The 27,281-nt window shown below is 41.9% G+C and overlaps 1 protein-coding gene and 2 long non-coding RNA genes across 4 annotated transcripts; 2 read left to right on the plus strand and 1 right to left on the minus strand.

Moving 5' to 3' along the window:
* The first annotated feature begins 718 nt into the window (after positions 1–718).
* On the plus strand, positions 719–8,278 carry LOC144037595 (uncharacterized). The gene is made up of 3 exons (XR_013288975.1): positions 719–861; positions 3,030–3,075; positions 8,133–8,278. It is a non-coding gene; the product is annotated as an uncharacterized LOC144037595 (long non-coding RNA).
* Positions 4,959–9,729, minus strand: LOC144037593 (1-acylglycerol-3-phosphate O-acyltransferase ABHD5-like). Its single transcript, XM_077549173.1, has 7 exons — positions 9,577–9,729; positions 8,477–8,559; positions 8,029–8,407; positions 7,538–7,689; positions 7,081–7,192; positions 6,815–6,995; positions 4,959–5,926 (listed from the first exon to the last, which is right to left on the minus strand). The coding sequence occupies exons 1-7, from the start codon at positions 9,618–9,620 to the stop codon at positions 5,807–5,809; spliced, it is 1,071 nt and encodes a 356-aa protein (XP_077405299.1). The 5' UTR covers positions 9,621–9,729; the 3' UTR covers positions 4,959–5,806.
* Positions 9,730–16,842: 7,113 nt separating this feature from the next.
* LOC144037594 (uncharacterized) lies at positions 16,843–27,183 on the plus strand. Of its 2 annotated transcripts, XR_013288974.1 has the most exons (5): positions 16,843–17,746; positions 19,210–19,403; positions 19,924–20,271; positions 22,522–22,630; positions 27,012–27,183. It is a non-coding gene; the product is annotated as an uncharacterized LOC144037594 (long non-coding RNA). The 2 variants fall into 2 exon arrangements; XR_013288973.1 differs by having other exon boundaries at positions 19,210–20,271.
* Positions 27,184–27,281: the final 98 nt, after the last annotated feature.

Genomic DNA, 27,281 nt, shown 5'->3' on the forward strand with positions numbered 1-27,281 from the left:
AAGTAAAAAAAACAAGTTATTTTAAATATGTTGCTTACCCCCTGGGCGTTATTTGACCATTTTTTGGCTTTTTGTTGGTTCTGACCAAGCCATTTCAAAATAAAATAACGCCCAGGTTTGTACAGTGTTAATGCTTTTAATAATTTTCTAGAATGAATGAATGGAAAAAGTAATAACGTACTGTACACAAGCCAAATTTACAGCTAAAATTCTCCCACTTTATTTTTCTTGAATGTTTTTATTTAACACAATGTTTTGTTTTTCAAACACACTTCCCTCCCCCGTTCACAAATAAGTGAGCGAGTTGTAGTCTAATCTGTACAACATCTGGCCTAGTATTCCACAAAGAGATGGGGATCAGACTATCGGATAAATCGCTCGAGGATGTGCCCGCACACACTACGCATCATGACGCAACGACACACAAAACACGCGGCGGCCCGTGTAATCCGCACAGCTCACAACTCGCGCACACACAAGGTCACCGCGTGATTAAAAAAAATATATATATGAATGAAGCACTAAAAGCGTCAAGTGCCAGTGGCAGCCTGTCACGTCACGTGCACAAGCAACCAGAATTCCCATAATGCATCACGCTAGTGATACGAAAGTGCTACCAAGAACTCAAAGTGAGATTTTTTTTTTATTTTGAAATTGACATATGTCAAAACCAAGTTTTAGCTCGACTTTTGACATACAGAGGGTCAATCTTTATGGCACTCAGGACTTTTTTCCTGATTCGTCAGGTCAACACTGGAACAACTCTCATTTCCAAAATGGCCGCTCTCGTAACACCTGGCTTCACTTTTCGTAAAAACGTCCCAGAAAGAGAAGTTCAGAAATTGAAAGAAGACTCAGAAAGTAAGTAGTGTTTTATTTTGGGTCCCTGTGCATCTGCATGTTAAAATAGTGAATGTATGTTTCGTGAATTATTCAGATTTGTCAAATGTTTGGAAATATACACCCCTCGACCCCGCCCCCCAAACCTCGGATTTTATAAAACTTTGAATTAGTATTCTGCAACATGACAAAAGTGGAGCCCAGTTTTGTTAGCTGTGGCTAAACAAATCTTGGAACCAAAAGGTGCTTGGGTCACCGTCTAGGTACAGCTAAATAAATAAATAAATAAATAAATATGCTAGATACTGGAAGTCCAGGTTGTAAAAAGTAACACACCCATTTGACAAATTAAGGAGTAGAAAGCACAGATTATTGCATAGGACAATGGACAAGTGAAGTACAGATACCTGATGTATTTGTACTTGGTTTCTTTCCAACACTACTCAGAGCACAAAACATACTTCACAATACTTTATTGTGGTATGCACCGCACTATTTTGTCCCACTTGGCTCGGAACATGAGCACGTGACAGATGATCTCCTTGTGCCTGCGGGGTCAGCGTGCACCCACAGTCTGTTACACTTAATCCTATTACTGTTATGAAATGTGCACCAATCACCAAGTATTTTTAGTTGGTCAATTTGGACACCATGTAACCCCATTTTACAACAAAACACCTGCCAGTTCTATTCAAAAGTGAAGCAAATTATGCGCAATAAATTGACTTTTTTTTTTTTTTGGTGTAGTATTTCTTTATAAGCAAGAAACCAGATGATGGTGAGATAGTAGATTAAAAAAAGATGAGGAAAAAATGTATTGGTGTTCCGAATGTGGCCATTGAGTGGTTTTAATTATCCTTAGTGTCATGTCTGGCCTTCCGAACACCCACCCACCCCCCCCAGCTGCCCAATTCGCCTCACAGCCGACCTATTCCTCCCTGCCAGCTGTCTTCACTTTATTTTTAGTTTCAGACCACTCGACTCGCAGCTGCTTTGGAACTTTTAACTTCATTATTTGGTGTGCAACAGCAGCCTAATCTTGAATGAATTGATGCCAGTGTTATCTTGGTGTTGATCTAACGCAAGCTTCCGGGTGGAAAATGCCACGGGAGAAGGTATGCGGTGTTGTGAAAGCAAGAGACTATTGCCCAATGGAATGCCTCTGAGTAACTCTGCAAAAAGTTCAGATATGCTAGTAAGGCTACACTTGTAGCCCTTACTATCGCAAAAAAAACCAATTCGTGTTAACTGGAAAAATAAACAAACTCTGAATATCGACCAATGGTCTAACCTCCTCATAAATCACATTTTAATGGAAAAAATATCTGCCTCAAATAAAAACCAAATATCAAAATTCATAGAAACATGGTCTACGTATATAGAATTTTTTAACCTAATTCTGGTTACTTAATTCTGTCTGTTAGCGAGAGCCACTACATCGTGATAACTTACATTGATGTTTCTGCATTTGGCAATTTATTATTATATTATATTATTAGTATGGGATTTTTTTTAATAGGTTTTAGGTGAACTAATGAATACACACACGCTCGCATGCACACACACGCACATACAAAAAAAATATATATATATATAAATTTTTTAATAAAAAAGGAGAGCAATAATGACATGTCAAATCGAATGAACAATACTGAGCTCTCCATAGAAAGAAAAAAAAGATATGCTAGTAGGCTTTTCATGGCAGTTACTAAGTTATAGTTACTTACTTTTGGGTATAGTTTTTTAATAAGTTACATTTACTCGCTTTTCCTGCAATTTTCTTGACTTCTCTGTAAAATAATGGCGTGTTGCTGTTAGCTACATTATGTGAGGCAGCAGCTAAGCTAATATGGTCAACTTTTTTTGCTTTACAAAATTTAGACTCCCCAATACTGTTGCTCATTGCATTATACTTATTCATAAATGTATGTTTGTTCCTCCTGTGAAGACTTTCCAAACACCCAAAATGCCTAGAGGATAGGACAACTTTCTTATTGTGCAAAACAAAAAAAAAGAGAGGAAAAAAAAGCATGCATTTAGTGTTGTTGTCGTCTGTAAAGCAGCACACGATGCTGCTGATTACTACTAAAGAAGTCAAAGCCACTGATGTGTTAATGGAGGCTTTCACAGGATGTGAGCTGCTGTCACTTCACTCATTTTGTGCTAATGGAATGATTGTGTTCCCGTAGGACTGCGTGGGTGACACGGAGACGACGAATGAGCGTGCAGGCTCTGGTAATTGCGAATTACGCATGTTGCATGTACACATTAATGAAAGGAAAGTGCTGCATGAATGTGGATATGCTGGGCTATTCAAATGATATGTATTTCAATGTATTAGGATATGCAGGTACAGTGTATGATTTACAGTGTAAAAAAATCTGCATATTTTGATGACGTTTCATAGTTTATGAATTTAATTATTTAGGAAATCGCATTAACCACCGACAATTATTGTTGTAGTTAATGCTTTCAGTTTAATGAGGAAATAGATGAGAATATTTAAAAATATATAAATAATTTGTAGACGTGTCACAAAAATGGCGCATAGTTATACAAAAATATTTTCCTTTGAATAGTTAGATTAGAAAATCTGTATAAGGATATGAATGTTTAATATGTTGTATTTTTTATTTTTTTGATAATTATTAATTATTCTTAAAAAGTATACAGAGATATTGTCACACTAAAATATCTTATAGCATTCATATTTTTGATCAATTTGAAAACAAAAATAAACATCCCAAAGCATTTTTTTAATGTATATATATTTTTTTTACAATTAAACTGTGAAATGAAAGTGTAATGTAAGGATACGCTAAGCCATTGAAATTATCATATTTAATAATAGTTCTATATTAATTAATTAATTAATTTGATAATTCATGTAAGAAGTGTCATTATAATTTATTAGTTCAATTTAAAATAAAACAAGGTAAATGTTTTAATTTAATTTATAAATAATTGTAATACATTTAAGTAAAATGAAAAAAATACAAAAGATTTATAAAATAAATCACTACAATAATTTTCTGGGGTTTACTTGAGTTAGTTGTGATATCATTATTTTTTTATACAGGAAGAGGATATACAAGAAATGTTTTGTTAAAAATACATTTATATACAGTAGACATACTTTATACACACACCTACAGACACATACATAAATGTTTTTTTTTTTTTTTTTGGTATTTCTAATTAATAAACACATCAATGTATAAATCATCCATGTATTTTTATGAGCAAGAACGCAGGCTATACTGCAGGGCTCAAACATGTTTGTCAGCAGGGCGTCCGCATGTAGCGACGACCCATAATCACCGTGTCCGAGCGCAGCGTTACTTCCGGGAGCTTGGCAGTCCGACAGACTTGGTCTCCGTGACTACGCTGTTGCCAGGAGACGCTTGCAAGTGCTGCGCCGCCGATGTCTGTGCGTTGACACAAACTGACAGATGCAGCAGGGACCTTCACTCGCAAGCCAGACCATGAAAAAAAAAAATACCCTTGAACCTTTACAACGGTAATAATGACACTTATTTGGTTGTTAAAAATTGTTTTTTTAACACGGTGGCCCAAACGCCTCTCTGTACGATAGTTCTATACTAGACTTAAAACAGTACAGTACTAAAATATCATCTTTGTGTGTGGGAGTACTGTCAGATGTTCAGTTCGACACTGCACTCGATGCTTTTCACACTGTTTGTATAAATGGTCAGTCAAGTATGGAAAGATGTTCTTAACATTTGTTCCATATCCTTAACATCCATCTAGGGCGACTATGTCTTACTTTTGCCCTACTAATACGCAAATAATCCTTACTAGTAACACTGCTAGGCCCAAAGACAGGCATGAGTTCCGCACCAGTTGCCTCCTGGACTCTACTAGTAACACCAAAATGCCCACGAGTAGTAACTAGTACAACCTGGAGTTGTCCTACTAGTGTGCAGATCTCTTACTATGCAATGAAAAAGAAAAAAAAGTCAAATGAACGTGTTTTAACGTTAATATGGCTAAATATGTTGAATAAACTTCCTGCTGGTTCACGACAATGAATGACAGACAGTGTAACAAGTCCTAAAATCCTTAATTGATTCTACAGTACATCAAGAGTTTCAAACTTCAGGTTGGGATTTTTATTTACAAGTCAAATGTTCAAAATGACATAGGCAGACACAAATTTCTTGGCTAATAGCGTTTAAATTGATGTCTTTTTGTGTTCTTAAAAAAAAAAAAAACTTGAATACAGGAAGTCTATTTTGAGTCAAACACACCCAGCTCTGACCCTATTGTGTGTGTGTGTACTGTGTGCCGAGACTCTTTTTTTTTTTTTTTTTTTTTCTGGAGAGCTCAGTATTGTTCATTCGGTAATTTTACCGATTTGACATGTCATCATCATTGCTCTCTCTCTTTTTTTTTCTTTTTTTTTTTAAATTATTTTTTTTTATTTTGTATTTGTATGTGCGTGTGCCGAGACTCTTAAGACTGGCTGTCCTTTAACACTCATGGATGTTGGATTTTGTCGGTGCAGCGGCCCGGAGGAGGCCGTGTGCTGTGCTGACACCTGCTGGTTGAGACGGTTGACGATTCCGAGAACCTACACACGCGCCCAGACGAGCACTTGCCCTTTGTCCTATTTACTTTTCCCCCCGCGTATCTGTGAGAACATTCTGTATAGATCCGCGCTCCAAACAAGAAGTCCAATTCGGAGAATTGTCCTTCCAGATCCAGATAAGAGTTGCCCAACATCTTTTCCCAAAGGCATTATTCATTCGCTATTTGACGCAATCCTCGGAGGCCTCCAGAGAGTTTATTTCCAACTGGCAGACAAGCGTCACCGGTCGCTAAAGTGCATGAGAGAGAAAGCCGAAATGGTTTCAACCGTCCCTGTTGCGTAGTGGGGTTTACTTCAAAGAGTGTGTTAGCTTAAAAAAACAAAACAACAACAACAACAAAAAAGTCAGAGTTGTCACGGCTTTGGGCCAAAGTCTGTGCTGTTCCTTTTCGTCCGGGCGAAGATGCGGAGGACCGTGTGGTTGAAGTCTTCAGGCTGGTCGGCGAAAACGTAATGGCCTGCTCCTCGAATCACCTGACAAGTAGAAGGTGAATAGAATTATTTGATACATTTAATTTCCCACATAGATAGACAGATAGATAGAACGTTAGCTCGCAAGCTAACTAGCAAGCAAACGTGTGCTTCAGAGTGACATTTGACTTTTAAAGTGGACCAGGTAATGAGGTCAAAGAAAATAGAGCTTAAATATGCATTTGAATGATAAAACAATCCACTCATATTTTGTATTAATATTTTTTAAATAATGAATCAACAAATTACAGCGTCTCTCAAATCAGTCTTTCTCCATTGAAATGAACGGAAATGCCATTAATATTTTCCAGTCTAACCCTAAAAAATATTGTAATAATATTCATATTAATTCATGCTTCATTTGCCTTTCTTTAATTTTTATATTTTTTTAAAAAAAATTTTTTAATGTAAGCCTAACCTATTAAGACCAAAACATTTATTTATAATAAATCTAATTGTTTATTGTAATACAGAGTAATTTATTGCTTATGTTAGAAAATACATGGGAAGAAAGACCTTGTAAAAAAAAATAAATAAAAAAAAATCAATTTTTATACTTTTATACTTTTCTATTTTTTTTTTAAATGTTAGCCTAACCTATTAAGACCAAAACATTTATTTATAATAAATCTAATTGTTTATTGTAATACAGAGTAATTTATTGCTTATGTTAGAAAATACATGGGAAGAAAGACCTTGTAAAAAAAATAAAAAAAAAAAATCAATTTTTATACTTGTTCAAATTTAATTTAAAAAAATCATTTTTTATTTTTTTTTTTTTTTTAAGCGAGGCTTTTCATCAATGGCCAGTGGGCCTGGAACGCAATCCCCCCACAGTAAACGAGGGTTCACTGCGCTGCATCGGCACGAGAGACACGGGAAAGCACCTACCGTGATTCCCACCTCCGGCCTGATTTTCTTGAAGGCGTATCCCGAGGCGCTGTCGATGCTGGAGCGCGATCCGTAGACAAAAGAAATCGGAATTCCCGCCCGCACCTGGCCGATGCGCTCCAGCATGGGCCGCTTGGCCCAGCCGTACGGGATGGTCATGTTCCTGAAAGCCGTTTCGCCGCTAAAACGGGTGGGGGGGCGTTTGGGTCACGTCTTCAATACGTTTGTGAAACAAAATGGATGCTCTCAGTGCACAAAGCGCTCACCTGGGAGTCTGAGCGTTCAGATGGTAGATGTAGTTGGCAACAGTGTTGTCGTCAAACACGGAGGAATATTTCTGCTTGAAGTCGGACCTGATTGTTTGGACCAGCGTTGGGCCTGAAGGGAGGAATTAAAACACAAAGAATAATAGTGGTTATTTTTTAGAATGATGCCATCTACTGGTTGACTTTTTAATCTTGCAAACACACTCATTTTTATCTCAGAAATGTATGACTTTATTTTGAGTTTGATTTTAAAAATGCATGACTTTTATTTTCCTCCCTGCAAGCCATGCGGCGCTCGCACCGCTGTGATTTACTGTCAGTGTTGCCCTTAAACTTCAACCGCCGCCGCTATTTAAACGACATGTTTATGTTCCGTAATGATGCTTATGTAATCTGTCAGGAACCGGGAGGTGATAAAATTGTAATCAATGTGTGTGTGTGTGTGTACTGTACCAACCTAAAGGCCCGGCCAGCCTGAGGCCCGCCAGGGGGTTGAAGGGGCTCATGACGGCCCCCATGGCTCTGATCCACACCGGGATGGAGTTATGGTGGGGGTTCTCGGGACGGGCGGGGAACCCCCACGGCTCTACCAGCAGCAAATGTTTTACCCTGCACGCACACACCAAATTGAAATCGTTAGTGAGCACAATGAATCTTAAGATTGTGCCATGGGTTTTGGCAGCCTTAGTACCCGGCAGGTGCGCAATCTAATGAGATGCAATAATAATTGATATATTAGCAATTATTTGACTTGAAATGCTATTTTCCATTCATTTCAATGGGGAAGGATGATTTGTTTTGAACTTCAAGCGTAGCAACGGAACAAATTAAACTACAGTATTTTGTGCTGGTGTACCTAAAAAAATTTTTAAAAAAATATGTATATATTTTTTAAGTTTCTGTTAAATATACCTTTAGGAATAATAATCAAGAAAGCAGGTATAATACCTTTCTGGGTATCTGAGGGTGTAGGCAGCTGACAAATATCCTCCCAGGTTGTGTCCCAGCAGCAGCATTTCCTCCAGGCCCACCTTCTCCCTCCATTCCTCCAGGGCTTCCACGAACTGCTCCTCGGCCCCCTCGGGCTCGCCGCTGAACAGCGGGCGGCTGCTTCGGCCGAAGCCCAACAAGTCCAAAGCGTAGACCGGACCGCCGCTGGAGAGCGAGTCCAGATTTTGAGACCACAGGGCCACGCCGCCGCCGAAGCCGTGCAACAGAACCAGAGGGGGCCTGGACGGCGGGGCAGAAGACGGCTGGAACGCGATGGTCCACAGGTAGTTTCCGTTGGAGATGCGGACATGCTGTCTGGAGAAAGGCTGTTTTACACCTGCGGGGAAGAAACGGATCAATAAGAGGTTTGTAACACACGCACAATCATTGTTTCGACATCACTTACTTTTCAGCATTTTTTCCTCCGCATCTTTAAGCTGAGAGGGGGAAGTGGGGCACCACGACGGGAGCCAACTTAATAACCAGGAGCTACAACATGCACAGAACACATGGTGATTGAGAAAAAATCATTTTTAGCCTTCTTCTCTATGTGAAAGGTCAGTCAAAAATGACGACGTTATGCAAAGTTAATTACTTCATTGTGATACTGAACACTAAAAATAATTAGCATTTCAAAAGACAACTTGTTTCAAATGGTGGAAATTCAGACGTGACAATCATTTCGGGACAAGCTAACAAGTTTCAACCCTTCTCTGTACAACAGCCCCCTTGATTTTGAGTTCCACATTCGAACCCAGACCTCAAAACTCTGGAGTAGGTGTGCAAAACCGCGCTCAAACCACATACATTCTTTTAAAATATACAGTAATTAAGACAAGGGATCAACTGGTGACCCTGGCTATTGGATGCATGTTATGTTTTGAGGTTTATAAATGTATGGCCGACCAGATCAAATACGCGGGGCGCCACAGCCACCATAAATGGTCCATTGGCCTTCGGTTCATCTCCCCTTGTCTATACGTTGAACTTTGACCATGACATTTTCCTTATCATTGCTGACATGCAGTCTGGGACTTCCCTGACGATCCATTCTCGCAGAACTTGACAACACGTATAAACAACACATAAACTTACAGTCGGCTGTTTTACAAACACACATACGTAAAACAAAAAAATACGTTAAGTGCTAAAAGTCGTCATTCTTAGACCTGACAGGCAGCCAATATGGGGAGTTTAAAAGTTGTTGTTACAAAAAGCATCCAACGGAACAAGACACACTATGCGCCGAATATACCAGAAGGTAGAAAAACCTTCTACAAATCACACATTCGTCATCAACTCCGTACACATTAAGAGAAGTTCTAAAAAATAAATATTTGGCATGGAAGTTCGGTGCACTTTGCCACACAGGCAAACGGACTTGCCACTAGCTACCGACTGGGTTGTCAACTCGTTAAAGAAAACAACGTCGTAGTGTTGAAATCGCGTCTTAAGCCACAATAACGGATCTCAGGGAATTAAAAACGTCAAAAAATATAAACGTACCTCTGCTCCTTGGCAGGTGGATCCCACTCCGCCATTCTAAGCATGTTTAACGGTGGTCCTACGACGGAGTAGGAACATTGTCAAGAGTTTGTCATGTTGCGTTCACGTACACTCCGCGCAAAACGACTTAACGGGAAATCGGGATTACGCTTTACGAACACATGCAGCAGGATAATACGCCACAAGAGGATGATTGTACACAAATCCAAATGTATCTTAATGCTATTGTAGATGTTTAGTTCCATTATAATTTAAAGTCGGCAGTGGAATTTTCTGCCGGTCTGACTACTTTAACTAATTAGTTTGCCCGAATGTCATTGAACACATCAGTGCTTTTGAAAACAAAGCTAATTTGTTGACGTCGCTGTTCGAGGTAGTTGTGGTCACGTGTATGATAAAAAAAGAAGAAAGAAACGACAATGGTATTAAAACATTTTTCCTTCGAATTACGCCCTAAAAGAGGTACATAAACATTGCGATAATTACAAAGAACCAATGACACAATAATGGCTAAATAAAAAAAGTGAGCGACATGGCCTTGATAACAAACTGCGTGACTCGATCCTCATGGAATCAAAGCCCTGGGTAACTCCAATTAAATTCAATTAAAATTTTACTCGGCATTTATAGCAACGTATCTTTCACACCATGCACAGTAAAGTGACAAAGATATACCATGCGAGCAACTTATACTTACTGTTTATTCAGCCTATCAAGCTTGAACATTAGTCTACTAATGCTGCATGAGCTACTGACGAGTACGATACATCAAGTTTATATTATATGTGTGTTTACTTGTAGTTATTCTTTTGCTCAAGTAATGTGAGCTCTCTGTCATCGTAGAACTGTCATGCTTTAAACGGGTGAAGGTTGCAACAATTCTACCAAAGTCTACACAAATGGTAGGTGGCATACTAAATATGAATAAACTGATTAATAGCAGAACAAATGTTCTTTATTATACATTCTAGGTATTGGCATGAGTTGAATGTATTTCTGATGTTCTGCATATTTTTAGAATTGCATTGGAGTCCACAAAAGCAGCATAAACAGAATAATGTATGTAATTCCACCAGCATCATGTTAACACACAATGCAGAATGGCTAACAAAACTAGCATTGCTGTAGCTGTTGTAATAAGCAAGAGATATTTGAGCACAAATACAAGTTCTAGACCAATTTTAGACCGAGTACGAGAAATCTCGCTGGCCGTATTATATGTTCCTCAGGCCTTAGGTTCCTCACCCTGCTCCACGATTATTTGTCACGTAAAAGTGTGTTAGAGGTTTCCTAGTGAAAGTGTGTCAGGGGTTTAAGCTACTGGATTTTTTTTAAAATGGTGTCCACCTTGTGCAATGACACACCATGAATGAGGTTTTTGAAGGCTGACAATAGACAGAAAACATAATTACCAAGTCAGAGATTAAACCTACGCTTATCTGCATAAACTTGGCAGTACAGTTTTAAGATAAGAGGCGAGAGATTAAATGGAAAGTTAATTTAATTCATTATCCTCCAGGATTTGAGTGTACAGTATGATCCTATTGCTTTAGGAAGAGCGCTTTTGCTATCTTTTATATATATTTTTTTCATTTTACTTCCCCCCCTCTCTCTGAATCTCATTAAATGTTAAAAGAGGTTTTATCTTCTAGATTAAAAGAAGTGGTACCCTTGAAAACCTCTAAAGCATCCTTCAGTCACTCTGCACACAGTGTTAAATGGAAGAATTTAATGTGCTGGCACAAATCCACCCAACTGACTGTTAACAAACAAAATTAATGGTGTGCTTTATGCTCTCTGTTTAACCGAATGCAAATCATTTGATTTGATTCATTCAACAGGAAAAGCACCATGGGAGAGCCATGCCTTTCCCGGTCCACAAGGTGGCGTGCTTGTGTTCTCTTTGTATGTATTCTTATTACTCACACACTGGCTACTTTGTCCTTCATTTCTCAAACGCTATTTTGCTCTCATACCACCTACTTGTGGTGGCACTTGGACTATGGGATGACTGAGTGGTTGCTGAGTGCGTCGTTCTTGCTGCACTCAGGACACAGACACATTTACATACACACACATATTGTGTGTTTGTGTCCTCCTGACCACTCAGATTGTTAAAAGTAGGCATTGAGGCTGATGCCTAACCCATACAGGAGCACAAGCAGCGTGCAAAGTGTGTTTAGTGTCATCAAACGTGTCGTCAAAATTACACAAAACAAGACCCGCAACTGTGACAAAACATTCTCATGCCAAAGCACACTTTAGCTGTTTAAAAGATGGGTGAGTCTAACATTGCAGCAAAAATCAAATCTGTTATATTTTGTACTTCAAAAAAACGATTACAGGAAGTAAACACGGCGGATGTTAAGCTGTAGTCTATAAGTGGGTGTGAGAGGTGATGGAAAGAACACAAAATAGAAATGAATAGGATCGAATATCAGTCTTATAATATATGGGATGCTCAAATTGCTCATATTTTCCATCTGAGTCCAGGGTCCAAAATCAACTGGAATAGAATCTGTTTATTATTTGTTCTATCCATTTTCATTTGGCTGTCAAAAAAAAAAAAACAGCAAATGTGTCTGATTAATTTGTTTTTTAATCCAACACAAAAATCTAAAAATTGGCAGATTTTTCATAATCCAACTTGAGGCTCAGTTGAAAAATATACCATTGAATGTTCATTTTTATAAAGAATAAGTCATGTTTTTATTTTTCCTGAAAAATAGTAATTGAACTGACACCAGCTAACTACTTGCGCACAAGCATGACAGGAAATAGATGCATGATTAATTCCTGTCTGAGACTTGTCAGTGTTAAATGTTTTATATTGTGTGTTTAGAAACGTGTGCAGTGAGTTATTTGTTGGTCCAACAGTCAGTTCCTGTTAGATCTCACCAGCCCTAAACCAACGCAAATGTACAGTAGATGCGGCAGCCGTCGCCATCAGCGTGTGTGTCAGGAGTTTTTGGGGCATGGCCCAGTGCACTATGGGTAATAAGAGTTACCAGGCTGTGAGCGGTACATATTGTAGACAGGGGGCGGAAGGGATGCGGAGTCTGTCTGGTTGCTAGGATACGCGGCTGGCGCCAAGAGTGGATATGATTTATAATGGCCGACTTCACTGTCTTGCTCTCTCCATTAGTTTCCTCCATCGTCTCCTCCCTCTCACTTTTCCATCCTCCGTGGTTTGTAGCATCGGCCAATCTATGCGTCTTATCATCTGGAGACTTCCTTCCGCCGTCGGTCCAGGCTAATATTATCGGCGATGCCAAAAGAAAGAAATTCCCAGCAACTTCCATCTATTTTGCAATCACCATAAAACGCATTTTGAGTCCATTTCCGCCCCTCACCCTCCTCCAGCAGCGCTCGTTCAGATGCAATTATATCGATTCAGCAACTTTTGTGCGTGCATGTGCGGGAGTGCCGGTTCACATGACCATGCATGAGCTGCAGCCACATGAATGGGTGATATTGATTTGCAGAGACTTGATCCACCTCGCATTGTCCCCAGGGATATAATACAGTGTGAGGAAGACGAGGAGGGCAGGGGGCCGTGTGAGGCGAGGGAACAAAAGCAGCTATGGAGTGTATGGATATGATCACTGGTTGGTATGTGATATAAATGCCGCGTTTGAGGTCCAATGTCAGCACCTCCATGAGACATTTCTCATTTTATTTTTGCAAATGAGATATAGCGGTGCCTTGACCTACATGTTTAATTTGCTCTATTGACCATGCTTTTAACTCAAGACTCTTATATCTTGAAAGAAATGGAAATGCCAGCAGAAAAATGGCTCTCAATAGTATTTTACTTTTATAAAAGCATACAGTAATAGAACAATAATAGACGTTTGTGCATTGTCATTTGATGCCGCAATGGTTGTGGTAGTTTTGGTGTGAGCGCCTTAGCCACCAGGGGGCAGTATAACTTACATATACATACTACACGAAGAAGAGTTTCATGTTTTAGCAGCTCGGTAAGCTGTAATAATATTTAGGGTTGTTGGCGCAGGGCCAAAACGTGACTGTCGAGGCACCTAAAGTAAAGAGGCTGATCAGATCAGGCCATTATAAATTTAATAAATGAATATGACAAAATAAATGTGCTCTTGCTTTTTTCAATAATATTCAATATTTTGCTTTTTTTTTTCCACACTTAAATTGCTCACATGTATTGAGTACAGAGCAACAAAACTCATATAACAGTGTCAAGAGACTTGAAAAAACAAAACAAAACAAAAACAATGATGGTGAATTTTAAAAGGAAAAGCATAAAGGAAGAGTGAAGGAAAAATTAAATTCCCAAGCTTTGTCCCCAGCGAGTGCCCCCAAAGTATGTGATTGGGGAAAACTAATACTTAAAGGAATGTCTTGAACAAGATATAAAGCCTAGAAATGTCAAATATGAAATAGATTTTATACTTGGGAAAAAAAACACAACATGTAAATAAAAGAAATGACACAGAAGTAAAATTTCCTAAAGGTTAATACTATGGATGTCAAAATGATCGCTTTAACTTAAAGTGCCTTTAACGGCACAATTTTTTTGTAACGCTCGATTAACGACCGTCCCTTATTTGGAAAGCCTCAACTAAGGGAATTCCTGTCCCGACGCTGCACAAAGGTCCACGTCAAAACTACCCAAGAGAAATGCACGAGAGCTAAAACACAATAATTAAGGGGCAGAATGTTAGCGTGGAGGAGCCATTAGCAACGAGCTAACCGTCCGGCTCTCTCTCCAAGAGGTGTCCATGGGCGGCTCTCATCTGTTTTAGCTCATCCAGTTTGTCAAATATGACCGGGAAGCTGTTTTATCTCATAATTATGTTAAAGTATCATTTTACTACTAATAATGGATGGATGGATGTAATATTGTAAAGTGAACAAAACATGTTTCCTTAACATGTAAGTGGATCAACCATACCTTTGTGTTTGAACTGATCTCTCGCCTAATGTCGTATGATAGTTTGGTTAAATTCTAAATGAATGACCTCGTCGGTATTTTACTGTTATTCTGTTGCCCCGTTAAAAAATGAGTGCTCTTAGTTAGCCTCTGTATTGATTTTGTGTGTTTGGTCAAAGTAGCTGGTCAGTGACATTGTCACATTAATAATCTAGATGTTTTAAAAGTACTGTCAGTCTCTGTGGTGGCATCATGAAAAATGCATGGCATTAATCCTTGCCATGCGTACTGAACAGACGAGATTTGTGCTGGAATCACAAATAATGATTTGAACTCCTTGTCGAATTTTGAGGATTATTTTACCAGAAAATTCTGGTTCTTCTTTGAGCATTTTGACGCATTTGACTTCGGAACTTCCACTGTATTATTGTGTACAGTATTGAATTACATTACCTTGCACTATTTGACGGAGAGGAAGACAACGATTTGTCTCTCAAGTTGTCCAACCACAAGTGGTCTAGCTGGACGTTCAAACAAGAGTGCCCATACCCCCCCCACCCCCACCCTCCCCAATCCCCATCTCGGCCTGACTTCCAGTAAATGGAGGATAATTTTAGAGCGATAAAGAGTCCAGAGGATATCGAGGGAGGGAACACACACGCACACACATGCACACGCGCTATAAGATGGTCCCTCATTCCCTATTGCACCTGCTGACCTCATAGGATCCACTGAGATCGGCTAGTGCTGAGTGTGCGGCTTCCACACCCACTCAAACACACACACACACACACACACACACACACACACATGCATATACAGGAATGCATATACTTTGACTAATAGGCCTAATGTTTCCTGAAGAGGGCCCAGCACTGCATTAGCTACGGATGTGGGATTGATTTCGAAACTGAAAGCCTTCTAGTGTGGGTGTGCGTGTACGCGTGTGTTTATGAATTGTTGTGCATTTCCTGGTGGATGCCATTTAGTGTTTACTCTCAAATAATATGCACACTCACAGAAAGACATGCGAGCCACACATCGGTCAAGACCAGTTGTATGATTTCCAAACGGTTAAATTGCTGGAGTTTCGCAATAGCCCTCTTGCTGATGTCAGTTAGCAGTCAGGCTAATTAAAGAAGTGTGACCCATCACATCAATTACACAGTAGTGAATCTACTGAGTACAAAGTCCTGCCTAATGGCAGATTAAGTCACGACGTCAGGCTAGCACTTCATCTCAGTGGTCTGCAAATTCATTTAAAGTAGCTGCTAATTAGCAGAAATGATCCCTAAATTATATTAACATTAGCCCCCACCATAAAAATGTCAGATGAAAGAACAGTATACAGTGAGTAGGTTACGTCTAGTCTAAATTACGCTCATTAACAAACAAAAAAAATCTAAATTTGAGCCTATAAAATGTTTTCATCCACAGCTTGTCATTGGTAGGCTTTATCATGATTTTCCATAATCATCATACCGAAATATATTTTTGTTTTATTCACATTTAATCCGATCGAATCATTAAAAAGTTAGCTTTTACAAAAATGATTTTTTTTGTTTGAGAGCACTGTATCGAAAAGAGAATGATCTCATATTTCGGTAACCTTATTTACTTACATGAGTGGGTCAAAATTTTATAACCAGCCCTCAGTATGACGCCGCACTATTCGACACCACTGCAAACGATAACCACCAGAATAAACATTTTTGATACAGCTCTTCTTGTACACAGGCCCGTTGCGATGCCAGTGATCGGATTTAAAGATACGAGCTCCCCAAAAAAAATACAACAAACCGTTACCATTTCATGTTTGGCAACTTTCCAACATGAATAAGCCATACTAACAACGTGGCAAATGTCAACTTGTGAAAGTGCATGTTATTGGGTTGTACGCACGTACAGCCTGCAAGTCGTCTGCTTATTTGTGAGGGGCGTGGCTTTGGTTAGGGACGGAGGTAGTAATGGAGTGAGGTTACGTTCAAATCTTTCTAGAAGCTAGAAAAATACATACTATACATTTAATATTATGTTTTTCTAAAGTACAGTATAATGGAATAATATATTCCTTATTAGAAAACATGACTCAAAAATTGTTGTTTCTTGGGAAGGATGCTGGAACGGATTAATGGCATTTCCATTGATCGTAATAGAGAAAGATGATTTCAGATGCGTATGCTTTGCATTCCAAGCATGATCACGGAACCATTTAAACATTTGTCTTCTGTAACATCCCAAGTATTAGAATACCTCAAATCGGTGCTCTGATTCTTCGTAGGCCTTCATGAGATTATTCGCGTACATTTCCGTATGCGTCACAGTCCTCTCTTGGCCTTGTGATGAATTTATAGAGTGGGGCTACGCTTTGTGATGTTTCCTTTGTCCACTTTATGATGATGTTCTCTAGTTTTTGAGCCTCATATTGCTATTGCTCATATGCTATTTTCTCGTTACGGTACTTCAAAAAGAACAGCCAAATGTAAGAATCTTTCAGCGTTGTCTCCTCGCGGGAACACTACGGAATACGACAGGACAAATGTACAAACTGTATCTCCTTTGAGGGTATGGTTAAACGCTCACGTGTCACACGTTTCCTGCGGGATTAATCATGTAGTGAGAAACAAGCTTGGCGTGAACAAAGAAGAGAAGTTAAGAGGTGTTGGCGAGGAGGAGGAGGAGGAAGATGAACGGGTTAAAGAGTGTCGAGAGGCTGAGGTGGCCGGAGGGGGAGGAGAAGCACGGCAGACGTGGAGGAGGAGGAGGAGGAGGGGGGGGGGAATTGATGGAGCAGAAAGCGAGGTTATTCCTGCCGCGTGTGCGGCGCACGCGGGTATGAATGGCAGTAAATGAAACTGTTTATCAGATCAATATGGCCATCATCTCTCAGATGACTGTGGCCTCTGCTGGGGAACAATAATAAATCACAGGCAAATGTGGAGGACGCCGATCCATACAGCGGCCCGTGGGTCTGCTTGGCTGGCACCTTTGAGTCTGCAGTTTTGATCTCCCATGTTTTGGCGCTAAGCAAATACGGACGCCGTCTTTCATCCCCCCTTGAAATGCATATTTTCTGTGTGACATACATCAAAAGAGACGTTGCAAGCCACCGCCAGTTCCTTCCCGTAAGGCTAACAAGGCGAAGCTCCTCGACTGTACGACGACGGCCGTCTGCGCTCCCGCGCTGAATAATGTAGCCCACCAATATCAGCCAGAAGACTCAGGAAACCAAAATAGCGTCGCGAGCGCCGATAAATATAGAAGGTAATTAAATCGGCAGCGGGAGGGAGACGGAGAAAAGCCAGGAAAGAGGGAAGGTCTGTTTTCAAGGAGGAGGATGGAGCAAAACGCGGACAAGTCACTGTCACTGATATGGATCGTCTTGCTTTTACCTTTTGCAGTTTTTTTTGTACTCTTTTGGCGGCATCAGGCCTGATTTACAAAGTTCCCAAATAGGACGCTCTAAATTGTGTGTTCACTCCGAACAGACCACGTGCTGTTGGTGGACGCGTGATTTAGCAAGATTGTGATCTCTCCCTAAAACAGCAAATAAATGACGTGTCTGCCACAACAGATTGCATCCGCTGTTAGGTAGTGGACTCCGTTTTTCAAAGAGCGCTTAGGTTGCATTGGTGGCTTTCATAGTCGGAACAAAATGAAATGTGAAGTGATGGAATTGGAAGTGTTAGTGGAAGACAAACACATTACTGAGTTAAAGAAAGGAAAGTTTGGGTTGATTAAACTCGTCCTGAATAGCAGCAAAGGGCAAAGTGCGCTGAAATCAGATTGAGCAACCAAGGAAATGGAAAGTTGAAATTATTTTTGGCGATTAGTATGAGCATGATGACTCTTAATTGTAAATCACACCAGTGCCTTAATTCTTTGTTTTCGTTTGATTTTGGGTTTAAAAAATATTTTAGAGCAGAAATGTCTCCTTGCCTCCTCTCATTTTGCCTACACTTAAAAAAAAAAAAAATCAAGTCATTTAAATGGATGGCGTGTCTGTTTTTACCTCCCCCAAGGGGCGTATGTTTTATCAGCGTGGCTGTCTTTGTTGTGTTCAACTTCCTGTATGACATTATTACTGTATTGTTTCTTAACATGGAATTTCATAAGCTTACAAGGATTCTGCTTTAAAATGGAACATTCACATTTGATGACCTCATTAAAAAATTGTCAAAATATTTTGTTAATTTTTATTTTATTTTATCATTTTTACATTTTGGAGTCTAACTCTGTCATTATTTGTTAAAAACTTACAGGACAGGATTTGTGGTTCTGTTATGTAGTTCTAAGGTAATGGATTTGAATCTCAGTTCCGGCCTTCCAGTGTAGCGTTTACATGTTAGCTACATTGGAGACCCTTATTTGTCCTGTGAATGTTGATTGGCTAGCGACAGGTCTAAGGTTTTTCCGGCCTCACCCAGGTCAACTGGTATACACATCGGCTCACCTGTGACCTGAATGAGGACAAACGGTTTTGAAAATGCCTAACTAAATGGATGGCTGCAAACTCCGATGGACTTTTTGGTCTTACTGTTCTTGTATCAGTGCTAAAGTGAGGCTGTGCCTTTTTACACTTTATTCACTTGTATTGGAAGAGTTTTTTTTTTTATCAGGGTTAAACTAAAGGTCCTAAATTTATGTAATGCCTTAGTGGAAGATTCCATTTAGTTGTCAGCCCATAGTTTCTCTTCATTTTTTTTTCTTCCTGTGCTCCATTGCAGGCATCGTGAGTCAGCAGTATTTCACCAGCTTATCCTGAGGAGACTGGAGCACGTGAAAGCTGTGGCTGTCACCCTCCTTGTGACGCGCTCCTCGCTCGCCCTCGTCTACCTGCTCTTCCCCCCCCCCCCCCTTACTCGATCTTCAGGGACCCCCGCCCCGTGACGCCCACCATGCAGACGGAAGTCCTGCCAGGGTACAGTAGATTTGAGGTGTGGGGGGGGGGCGGCCAGCCACCATCTTGACATCCTCTCCTTTGGGAGTGCGTGTCCGATTGTTGTGACAGAAAGTGGCGGACTGAAAATCGGTTGCAGCCAACACAAAGACAAATAACAGCTATTTAGCCACACACATACAGTAACTCGCCTTTTCTCCTCACACTATGTCTTCCCATCTCTCGCACTCTTTGTCTTATGTCCCTCCCTCGACTACCTCTTCCTCTATCACACCCACACAGACAATGGCATCTTGTATATCGTCTGCCTGACACACAACGGCGCCAAAACACACATTTGCATGCACGCACACACACTGCTGTAAACGCTATCAGTCATACGAGCGTGACTGACGTGAATTTCTGTCATGTGCACAAAAGGCTCCTCACATTTTTCCACTCGCATTGTCTGCCACACACACACACACACACACACACACACACACACACGTATACGATAACTGCACTACTCTCTGTCTTGGAATTTTACATTTTGATGAAGGAGGAAGCGCGTCATCCAATCAGAGCAGCGGCAGGCGGGAGAGACCATCGCCACGCAGACAGCAGGGACCATTCCGGGGCATGCGAGCGAGCGTCACAAGGGCTTCGCCGGCCCGGCCTGCTCCCCCGCATCCCCTCTAGGCGGGTGGTACGATCCGACAGGCTGGATAAGAACCCCTCCTCTCTGTCTCCCCCTCTCCTGTCAGTGCTAGGGTGTAGCTGCTCATCCTATACACCATAGCAGAGAACAGGCAGAGGAGCCACGTCAGGTGTCACCGCTCCGCCACCCGGCTCGAGGCGGCACAACCAACGACAGCGCGCCCGCCGCCGCCGGCCGCAACAAGGCCAGGTGAGTCCCAGCGCACTCTTTACACTTTGCCACGTGCCTTCACAACACGCCGTGTTAAAAAGCACATGGCATCACCATGAAATCAACACATGTACATTACACAGGTGTGCAGGTACCAGCGGGGGCTCCAGGATATCATGATTGCCATCGCCAAAATGTGCGCTCGAGTGTATGATCGCTGTCATCTATAGATGTGTGCGGAATATATATCGTATTTGTGTGTGTGTAAGCGCACCATCTCTCCCAGTATGGTGGTGGGAGACAAAGAGTCCCCTCAGTTTGACGCTGTGCACGCAGCCGCCGCTGGGTGGGAAACTTCCCCCCCGTCGCCAACCACCAGTTATGAGAACAGAGGGGAGGGTGGGTGAGAAGAAAGAAGTCAAATAGGGTCTCTTCTTCACGACACCACCCACACACACACACACACCTTAATTGCCGCCCAGCAATCCTGACTCACGGTGATAGGACACGGTCAGAGGAGATGGTGAGGATGATGATGGTATAGATGGGGTGTGGGGGAGGGTGGGAGGGTGGCGGCGGGGGAGTGCAATCTGAGGACACGCGGGTTGGTTTGTCGGTCATGACAGGAGGACTACTGTCATGTTTGATAGACATACCAGCGAGAATGAGGTTAAATTACATGGCTCCCAAGAAGGGGTGGAGGGGGGGTTGGGGGGTGGCGGGGGGGGGGGATCATCTGCCATGCACATGACTATGTGTGAGTATGCGTGAGTGCAAGCGGGGAACGAACGAACGGCAGCGTGATGCGCTGAACCGACGGCCATCGCTGACCCAGACAAAGGGCGGCTATCATATGTGCGCTCTCATGGCGTGTACGCAGCCTGCATGTGGCGGGGGGGCATGTATGGAGGGGCGTCACACACACATGTGATCCTCACGCCTGGGCTCCGAAAGATGCCATGTGCGCATTGCACCGCTACACCCCCCCCCCCCCAACCCCCCAACCCCCCACCAAACTCACTCGCTCGCTCTTTACCCGACGCCCTTATTCAACCTGCGCTGTTCGACGGCACGCCGCCTTCATCATAGACACGCTCGTCTTCGTCATGCGACACCTCATTGATCCTTCGCCTTAACCTCCCCCGTCATATTCTATTACATCAACCCCCCCCCCCCCCCCAATTATTTCTCTGTGTCAACCACTAGAAGAGATGTGATCTTATCCTTAAGTGGCCTTTATCAAGTCCTGCCCATGTGATGGAGGATATCAGTGCATCTCTTCAAGAGGGGGGCATAAGGGTCAGTCAGACCTTTTCTTCTTTTTTTTTTACGAGATAATACCAAGCATCCTTCCCATAATCACTGTGGCCAACATTGTAAATTTGAACAAAGACGGGGGCGGGGGGGTTGTCAATCATCTGAAACGGCGTCTCCGCTGCAACATATTGATCCGATTGGACGTTTATTACCCCCTATAGTGTGTGTGTGTGAGATTTATACGTTCTACACGGGGTCATTTACAATCTTAGCCCACCTCAAACATGCACACACACGGCAGCAAAGTGCAGACAGGCTCTTTGTGTCAAAAATGGCGGCCCTATAAGAACAAGCTGTACATTTCTCGTTCGGCGTTTTACTCCACTTCCTCTCTCCTCACCCCCCCACTCTGCTCCCATACATGAGTGCTGTCACGCTGTAGGGCGTGCCCCCCTACCCTCTTTCCCTCTCAGCCCCTCTCCTCTCCATCTTGCATATATACATATCTGGCCAAGTGGAGTTCATGCTTGGCTGCTCGCCGGCCGTACATGTGTGCTTCTTTTCTTTTACTACCGGGGGGGTGGGAAATGCAGTTTTCGTCGTCATTTTGCCGAAACTGATGCACGGTTGCAGAAACGTCAATTACATTAAGTGAACATTCCACAGCCGGCGTGCAAAATGGCTGCCGCTGCCTGTGATGGCCGACGAGCGTGTAGGTCTGAGGGTGACGCGTGTGCATATGTTGCTGCTGCGAGTAGATTTGTGGCAAGCCTAATCCTGCTTTTTACTTCTTCTTTTTTTTTCTTTTTTTTTTTTTGGTGCTTATCGTGGGCAGTCTCCACTAATCCATAATTACCAGCATCAACGTACACAACCTAGAATGGAAGAGTCATCATGGCGGAACAATTGTCGATTGTTCCTCGTAGAAACCGTGAAAAGACACACTTAGCCGTGGAGATAAAAAAAAAACGCCCATTTGCATATTTGTCAGCGACCCGTCCTCAAAAAGCTGATCTTGTTGTTTCTTTCCAGTTGTCTGCCTCTCGCCAAGCCAAGCGGGGCCCGTGCGTCTGCCCAGCCCGGCCCGGGCCTAGTCCGCCCTGCCCTGCCCAGCAGCTGGCATCCTGCAGGAGTCATCAGGGTTAGTGCTCGGCTGGCACCCCTCGGTGTCCGAATCAGCAAGGCAGGAACTTGTAAATTTATAGATGTGCACCGGAACGCCAGGCCAAACCATCCATCTTGCATACGAGAGAGAAGGGTGGGGTGCATTAGCTTTAAAACGCATCCGTCACTAAAGGCGATAGTAAGCGATTTTTCTTTGGTTTATATTTATGACAGCAAAACCGAAATTACTCTTCATAAGGACGATATCGTCTTGTTCAACCAGACACTCCACAAGATAAACGGCTGTCTCATTTAAAATTTCTACATTTTCTTCCATTATCATCAGTCTACACAGCCCGATTAACTGTTGTGCTCATAATTCCAATACTGCAAGTTTGAGCATTTTGCGCAGTTCATTGGGGAGACGCTGCGGGGGGGGGGGAGAGAGACAAAGCTCCAACTAAATGACTGTCAGTCTTATCGGGACCGTGTGGGCGTGTGCGCGCGCACGAGTGGAACGCGTGCACGGACCACCAACAGGCTCGCGCGTTCAAATCTCTGCCCTTGCCTCTAATGCGGCCGCCGTCAGCCTAAAAGTGTGTTCGCGCACGTCGGATGCGTATTTGTATTGAATGTGCATTAGTGCGTTACATCAGCGCGTTTCTTTTGCTTTTTGCAGTATTTCCTTAAGTTCCATTTGAACATTTAACACGGGAGAGAAAAATCCTGAATTGCAATATAAAGTACAAAATGCTTTTGTTAAATGACTAGGCCTTGTTTTTTTTTCTCCCAGCGAGTTAAAAATAACACTTAAAAGGAGAGCGGCATCAATCTTGATTGTTATTGATGTTCTCACTTTTAGTCCAGGGACTTTTAAGGACACGAAGCAAATGTGTGTGTGTCTTTGCCTACCTGCCATTTAGCCCCGAGTTAATGAGGAAATGAACGCACGCTTATCACAGCCGACTGCCACGGATCCTTAATAAACGGACGCAAAACGCGGTCATTGCTATTTATGTTGCTCGCTGACACTGAACAACCTTCCAGCGTTTTGCTACATTTGAAGCAAGCGTAAAAAAAAAAAAAAAAAACCCACACACACACACAAAAAACGGGTCATAATCTCGATTTTGTGTATTACTGTAATTTCTCTCCACGCCCAAGATGCTTCGGTGGCACAAAACGCGGGAGAAAAATGTGTCTTGAGTGGGTGTGCGGAGGTCTGCGGCTTCCAGGGCGGGGAGGATGCTGGCCTGCCCGCCCCCTCCTGGCTTCCATCCCGAGCGCAGACAACAGACGTCGTCATTTTCCAACTCAATTTACAGATGCATTAGTCGGAGATGCTGAGGCGCACTCATATCTCGCAAATGCAATCAGGCCTCCTTTGTGCTTTAAGAGGAAATTGAGGGTGCCGTCGTTATCGACTTTCTTTCCCACTTCGCTCTCATGTGAGCTGGCTTTTTTTTTTTTTTTTTTTTTCATGCCAACATAACGTACACGGCTTAATGACGGCTCTTTACTTGCTTGACTCCCTTTTTAGGCCGCTTTAAAAAGGCAAAGATGGATGACATATTTGAAAGATTTCTCTTGTAGATTGACTAAGGTAAGTTCCATGAACATAGATTGGGGAGCCAATTTGTTGTAAATGTGTGATTAAAATATGATACGACCAATGTGTGTAGGTTAAATGTGTTAGAAACATTCCTCCTTCATTCCTTAAAATGTTTTTAGAATTTCAAGGGATCAAACGCCCGCTCCTCATTGGAGCGTATATTTAGCCCACCGGCCTTCGATTCCCCACTACAAGTCTGTTCTCAATCTAATCAAATCATTTGAATTCTCTCTGGCAATTTCTCAACATATCATGCCATGAGCGAAGCGCCTCTACAAACCCTTAAAATGAAACATTTTCAATAATGAAGCAAACAGAAAAAAAACGATATCAATAGGGGAACTGGAAGATGGAATTGTACTCAAATTATTAACAGGAATTGCGAAATGTAGTCGATTGATTAATTTCACAAAATATATGACATTAACTCATTCACTGCCATAAATTCAGAAAAAAATAAATAAAAGATTATTAAAAATTAGAGGCGACAGGCGTTTAAAATTTGTAATTGTAATTAATCGCATGACTTAAATAGTTAACTCACGATTAATCACAAATTTTATATCTGTTCTAAATGTACAATAAAAAAAAATCTAGGTTTTCATACTTTTGTTAACAAAAGTGAAAAAAAAAGTTAAACTAATAGAAAAAGTTTAAATTAATTTTTGACGTTTATAGCCGTCAATAGCAGTGAATAAAAAAAAACATTATAAAAAATTTGGGGGCTTTGAGCGATTACAATATGTAATCATAATTAATCGCATGACTTCACTAGTTAACTCTCAATTGATCACACATTTTATAACTCTTCTAAATGTACAATAAAAAAAATCTAGCTTTTCATAGTCTTGTTAACAAAAGTGGGGAAAAAATGTTAAACTAATAAAAAAAAGTTTAAATGAATTTTTGACATTTATTTATAGCCGTCAATGGCAGTGAATGAGTTAATATTGTCCGGCATTTTTCACACTTTGTCATGTGTGGTTAAGGTAGAAATGAAGTACAAAGTGAGCGAGAACACCGATGACTGCATATGCACACATCCGCCGTGCCACCGTCAATCCGACTGGCGGAACCTGCCCTCTACCGTACGTACTAAACCAGCTTGCGTTAAAAATGGAAGAGAAGGAGTACGCGACCAGCGGCAGAAAGGCAGACAAAGGGAAGGATGATGGGGGGGTTGGGATTCGCAGAAATGGCAAAACAGGACGAGGAAGAAAGGAGTTCTTAAGAAAAGAAATGGGTGCCTTTTGAAAAGACGACACCTGTTATTCTCACCTGCGGGGGGGGGAGTCTGTCTGGATCTACCGTTCGAAATTGTCTTTGTTCTGCGGAAATTGCCACAGATCACAGAACATCCTCTTTTTCACCCCTCGTTTTGTCCCCTGAATCAGCCATTTCTTCTACCAACTGTTTCCCCATCTGCACCACATTTGATCTTTTCCCTCCGAACATCAAATTTACCACGCTATTGTTCTCCGTTTTCCTTCATGTCGCCCTCAAATTTGACAATTTGACTGAGAAGCACATTCATATGTGTAGTATGCACCCCCCGCCCCCGCCCCCCTCGTCCCCAATGGGATCCATAGCATTCAGGTAGAGGAGGTGTCTCGCCGCATGTGGACGTTATCTGGAAAGCAGAGGCCGGCTGCCATAGCAACCATATGATGAGGCAGGCAGGGATATTTAAAGGAATTCAGCTGCTGCTCGCTTTGCCGTCAGCTTCGGGTGAGACAAAGAAATGCACTCTAATGCGTGTTTCCAAATCTTACCTCTGCTTCCCTATCATATGGAATCATAATAATTGCCCGTGTTTATTCAGCCCTCATACCAAGAGCAATCATGATCATTTTTTTTGGGGGGGGGGGGGGGATCCACCATTCCTCCCTATTTATCCTCCAAGCAAAATCTCTTTCCCCTGTAGTGCCAATTAAATTAATCAGATTTATTTTACCGGGTCCTTAATCAACACGTGAACACGTCAGTGTTTAAGCACACACACACACACGTATGAAATCATCAGCTGCTATAAGGCGCCTGCGTACAAAATTGAGAGCATGACCGTCCTTATTTTTTACTTTATATCTTCATAAAATATTTCATATGATGCCTTTTGAACTATATTGTAAAATACAAAACAAGACACGCGTGCACGTTACGGGAATTTACAGCATCAAACCTGCTCGGATCAATTTGTTGATCGTAAATTATTGTGCGATTTTAAGCCTCACGCACAATAATGAACCTATTCAACCTATTGATAGGCGCGAGAATACAAACAGCACCCCGGCGTGTTGTGGACACGCACTTCAGCTAAATGCCTAACATCACATTTGATCACTGCTCTGGACTAGCAGATAATTCCTGCCTTTTATTCCCCTTTTTTTTTTACCGTCGCCGCCATTCAACATTTAAATGAGATTGTAAGTGTCGGCAAGTGTAAGCGGGTCCGATGCCTGTGAGAGCGGGCGGCGGAGATGAAAGTGCTTCGCAGAATCAAAATGAACAGTGACCTCCTGTAACACTCCCCTGCTCTTTATCCCATTCTAATCCCAGCTCATTTCATATGCTAAGTAAAAGCTTATATCTCTCTCAACATTCGCGCACACACCTCTCATTGGTGCGATTATCAAATTTGCATAGACCATGTTTGTGAGTGCAGAGAGGTTTGCAAGTGGCCTGTCAGGTGCAGACAGAAGTTTGGTAAAGGCTCCCAATATATGACAAAAATCCAACTCAAAAGAAAGTTCCCTCGAGTGTCTGTTTTTACGCCTCATCTTCTAATTTGCATGTTCTCTTCTCACAGCTGTCATTTGAGAAGCCGCAGACCAGGGGAGAGCGGGAAGAGTAGACTGCCCCCCCCCCCCCCCCAAAAGGAGAAGCAATGAGACGTAACCGCTCCTCTTCTCCCTAATGGAAAGAGTATTTCTCCACCATTTCAGCACCATCTGCTGGCTCGGTGGGGCGGGACAGCTGGTGTTGTGAATCAGGCCGCCACATTCCAGGGAACGGCTACTTCCCAACACCAGGGTCTCTCCTTCGCCACTCACACGACATACCGATCTGGTGATCCGTC

The sequence above is a fragment of the Vanacampus margaritifer genome, chromosome 17, assembly GCF_051991255.1.
Source record: "Vanacampus margaritifer isolate UIUO_Vmar chromosome 17, RoL_Vmar_1.0, whole genome shotgun sequence".
Lineage (NCBI taxonomy): Eukaryota > Metazoa > Chordata > Actinopteri > Syngnathiformes > Syngnathidae > Vanacampus > Vanacampus margaritifer.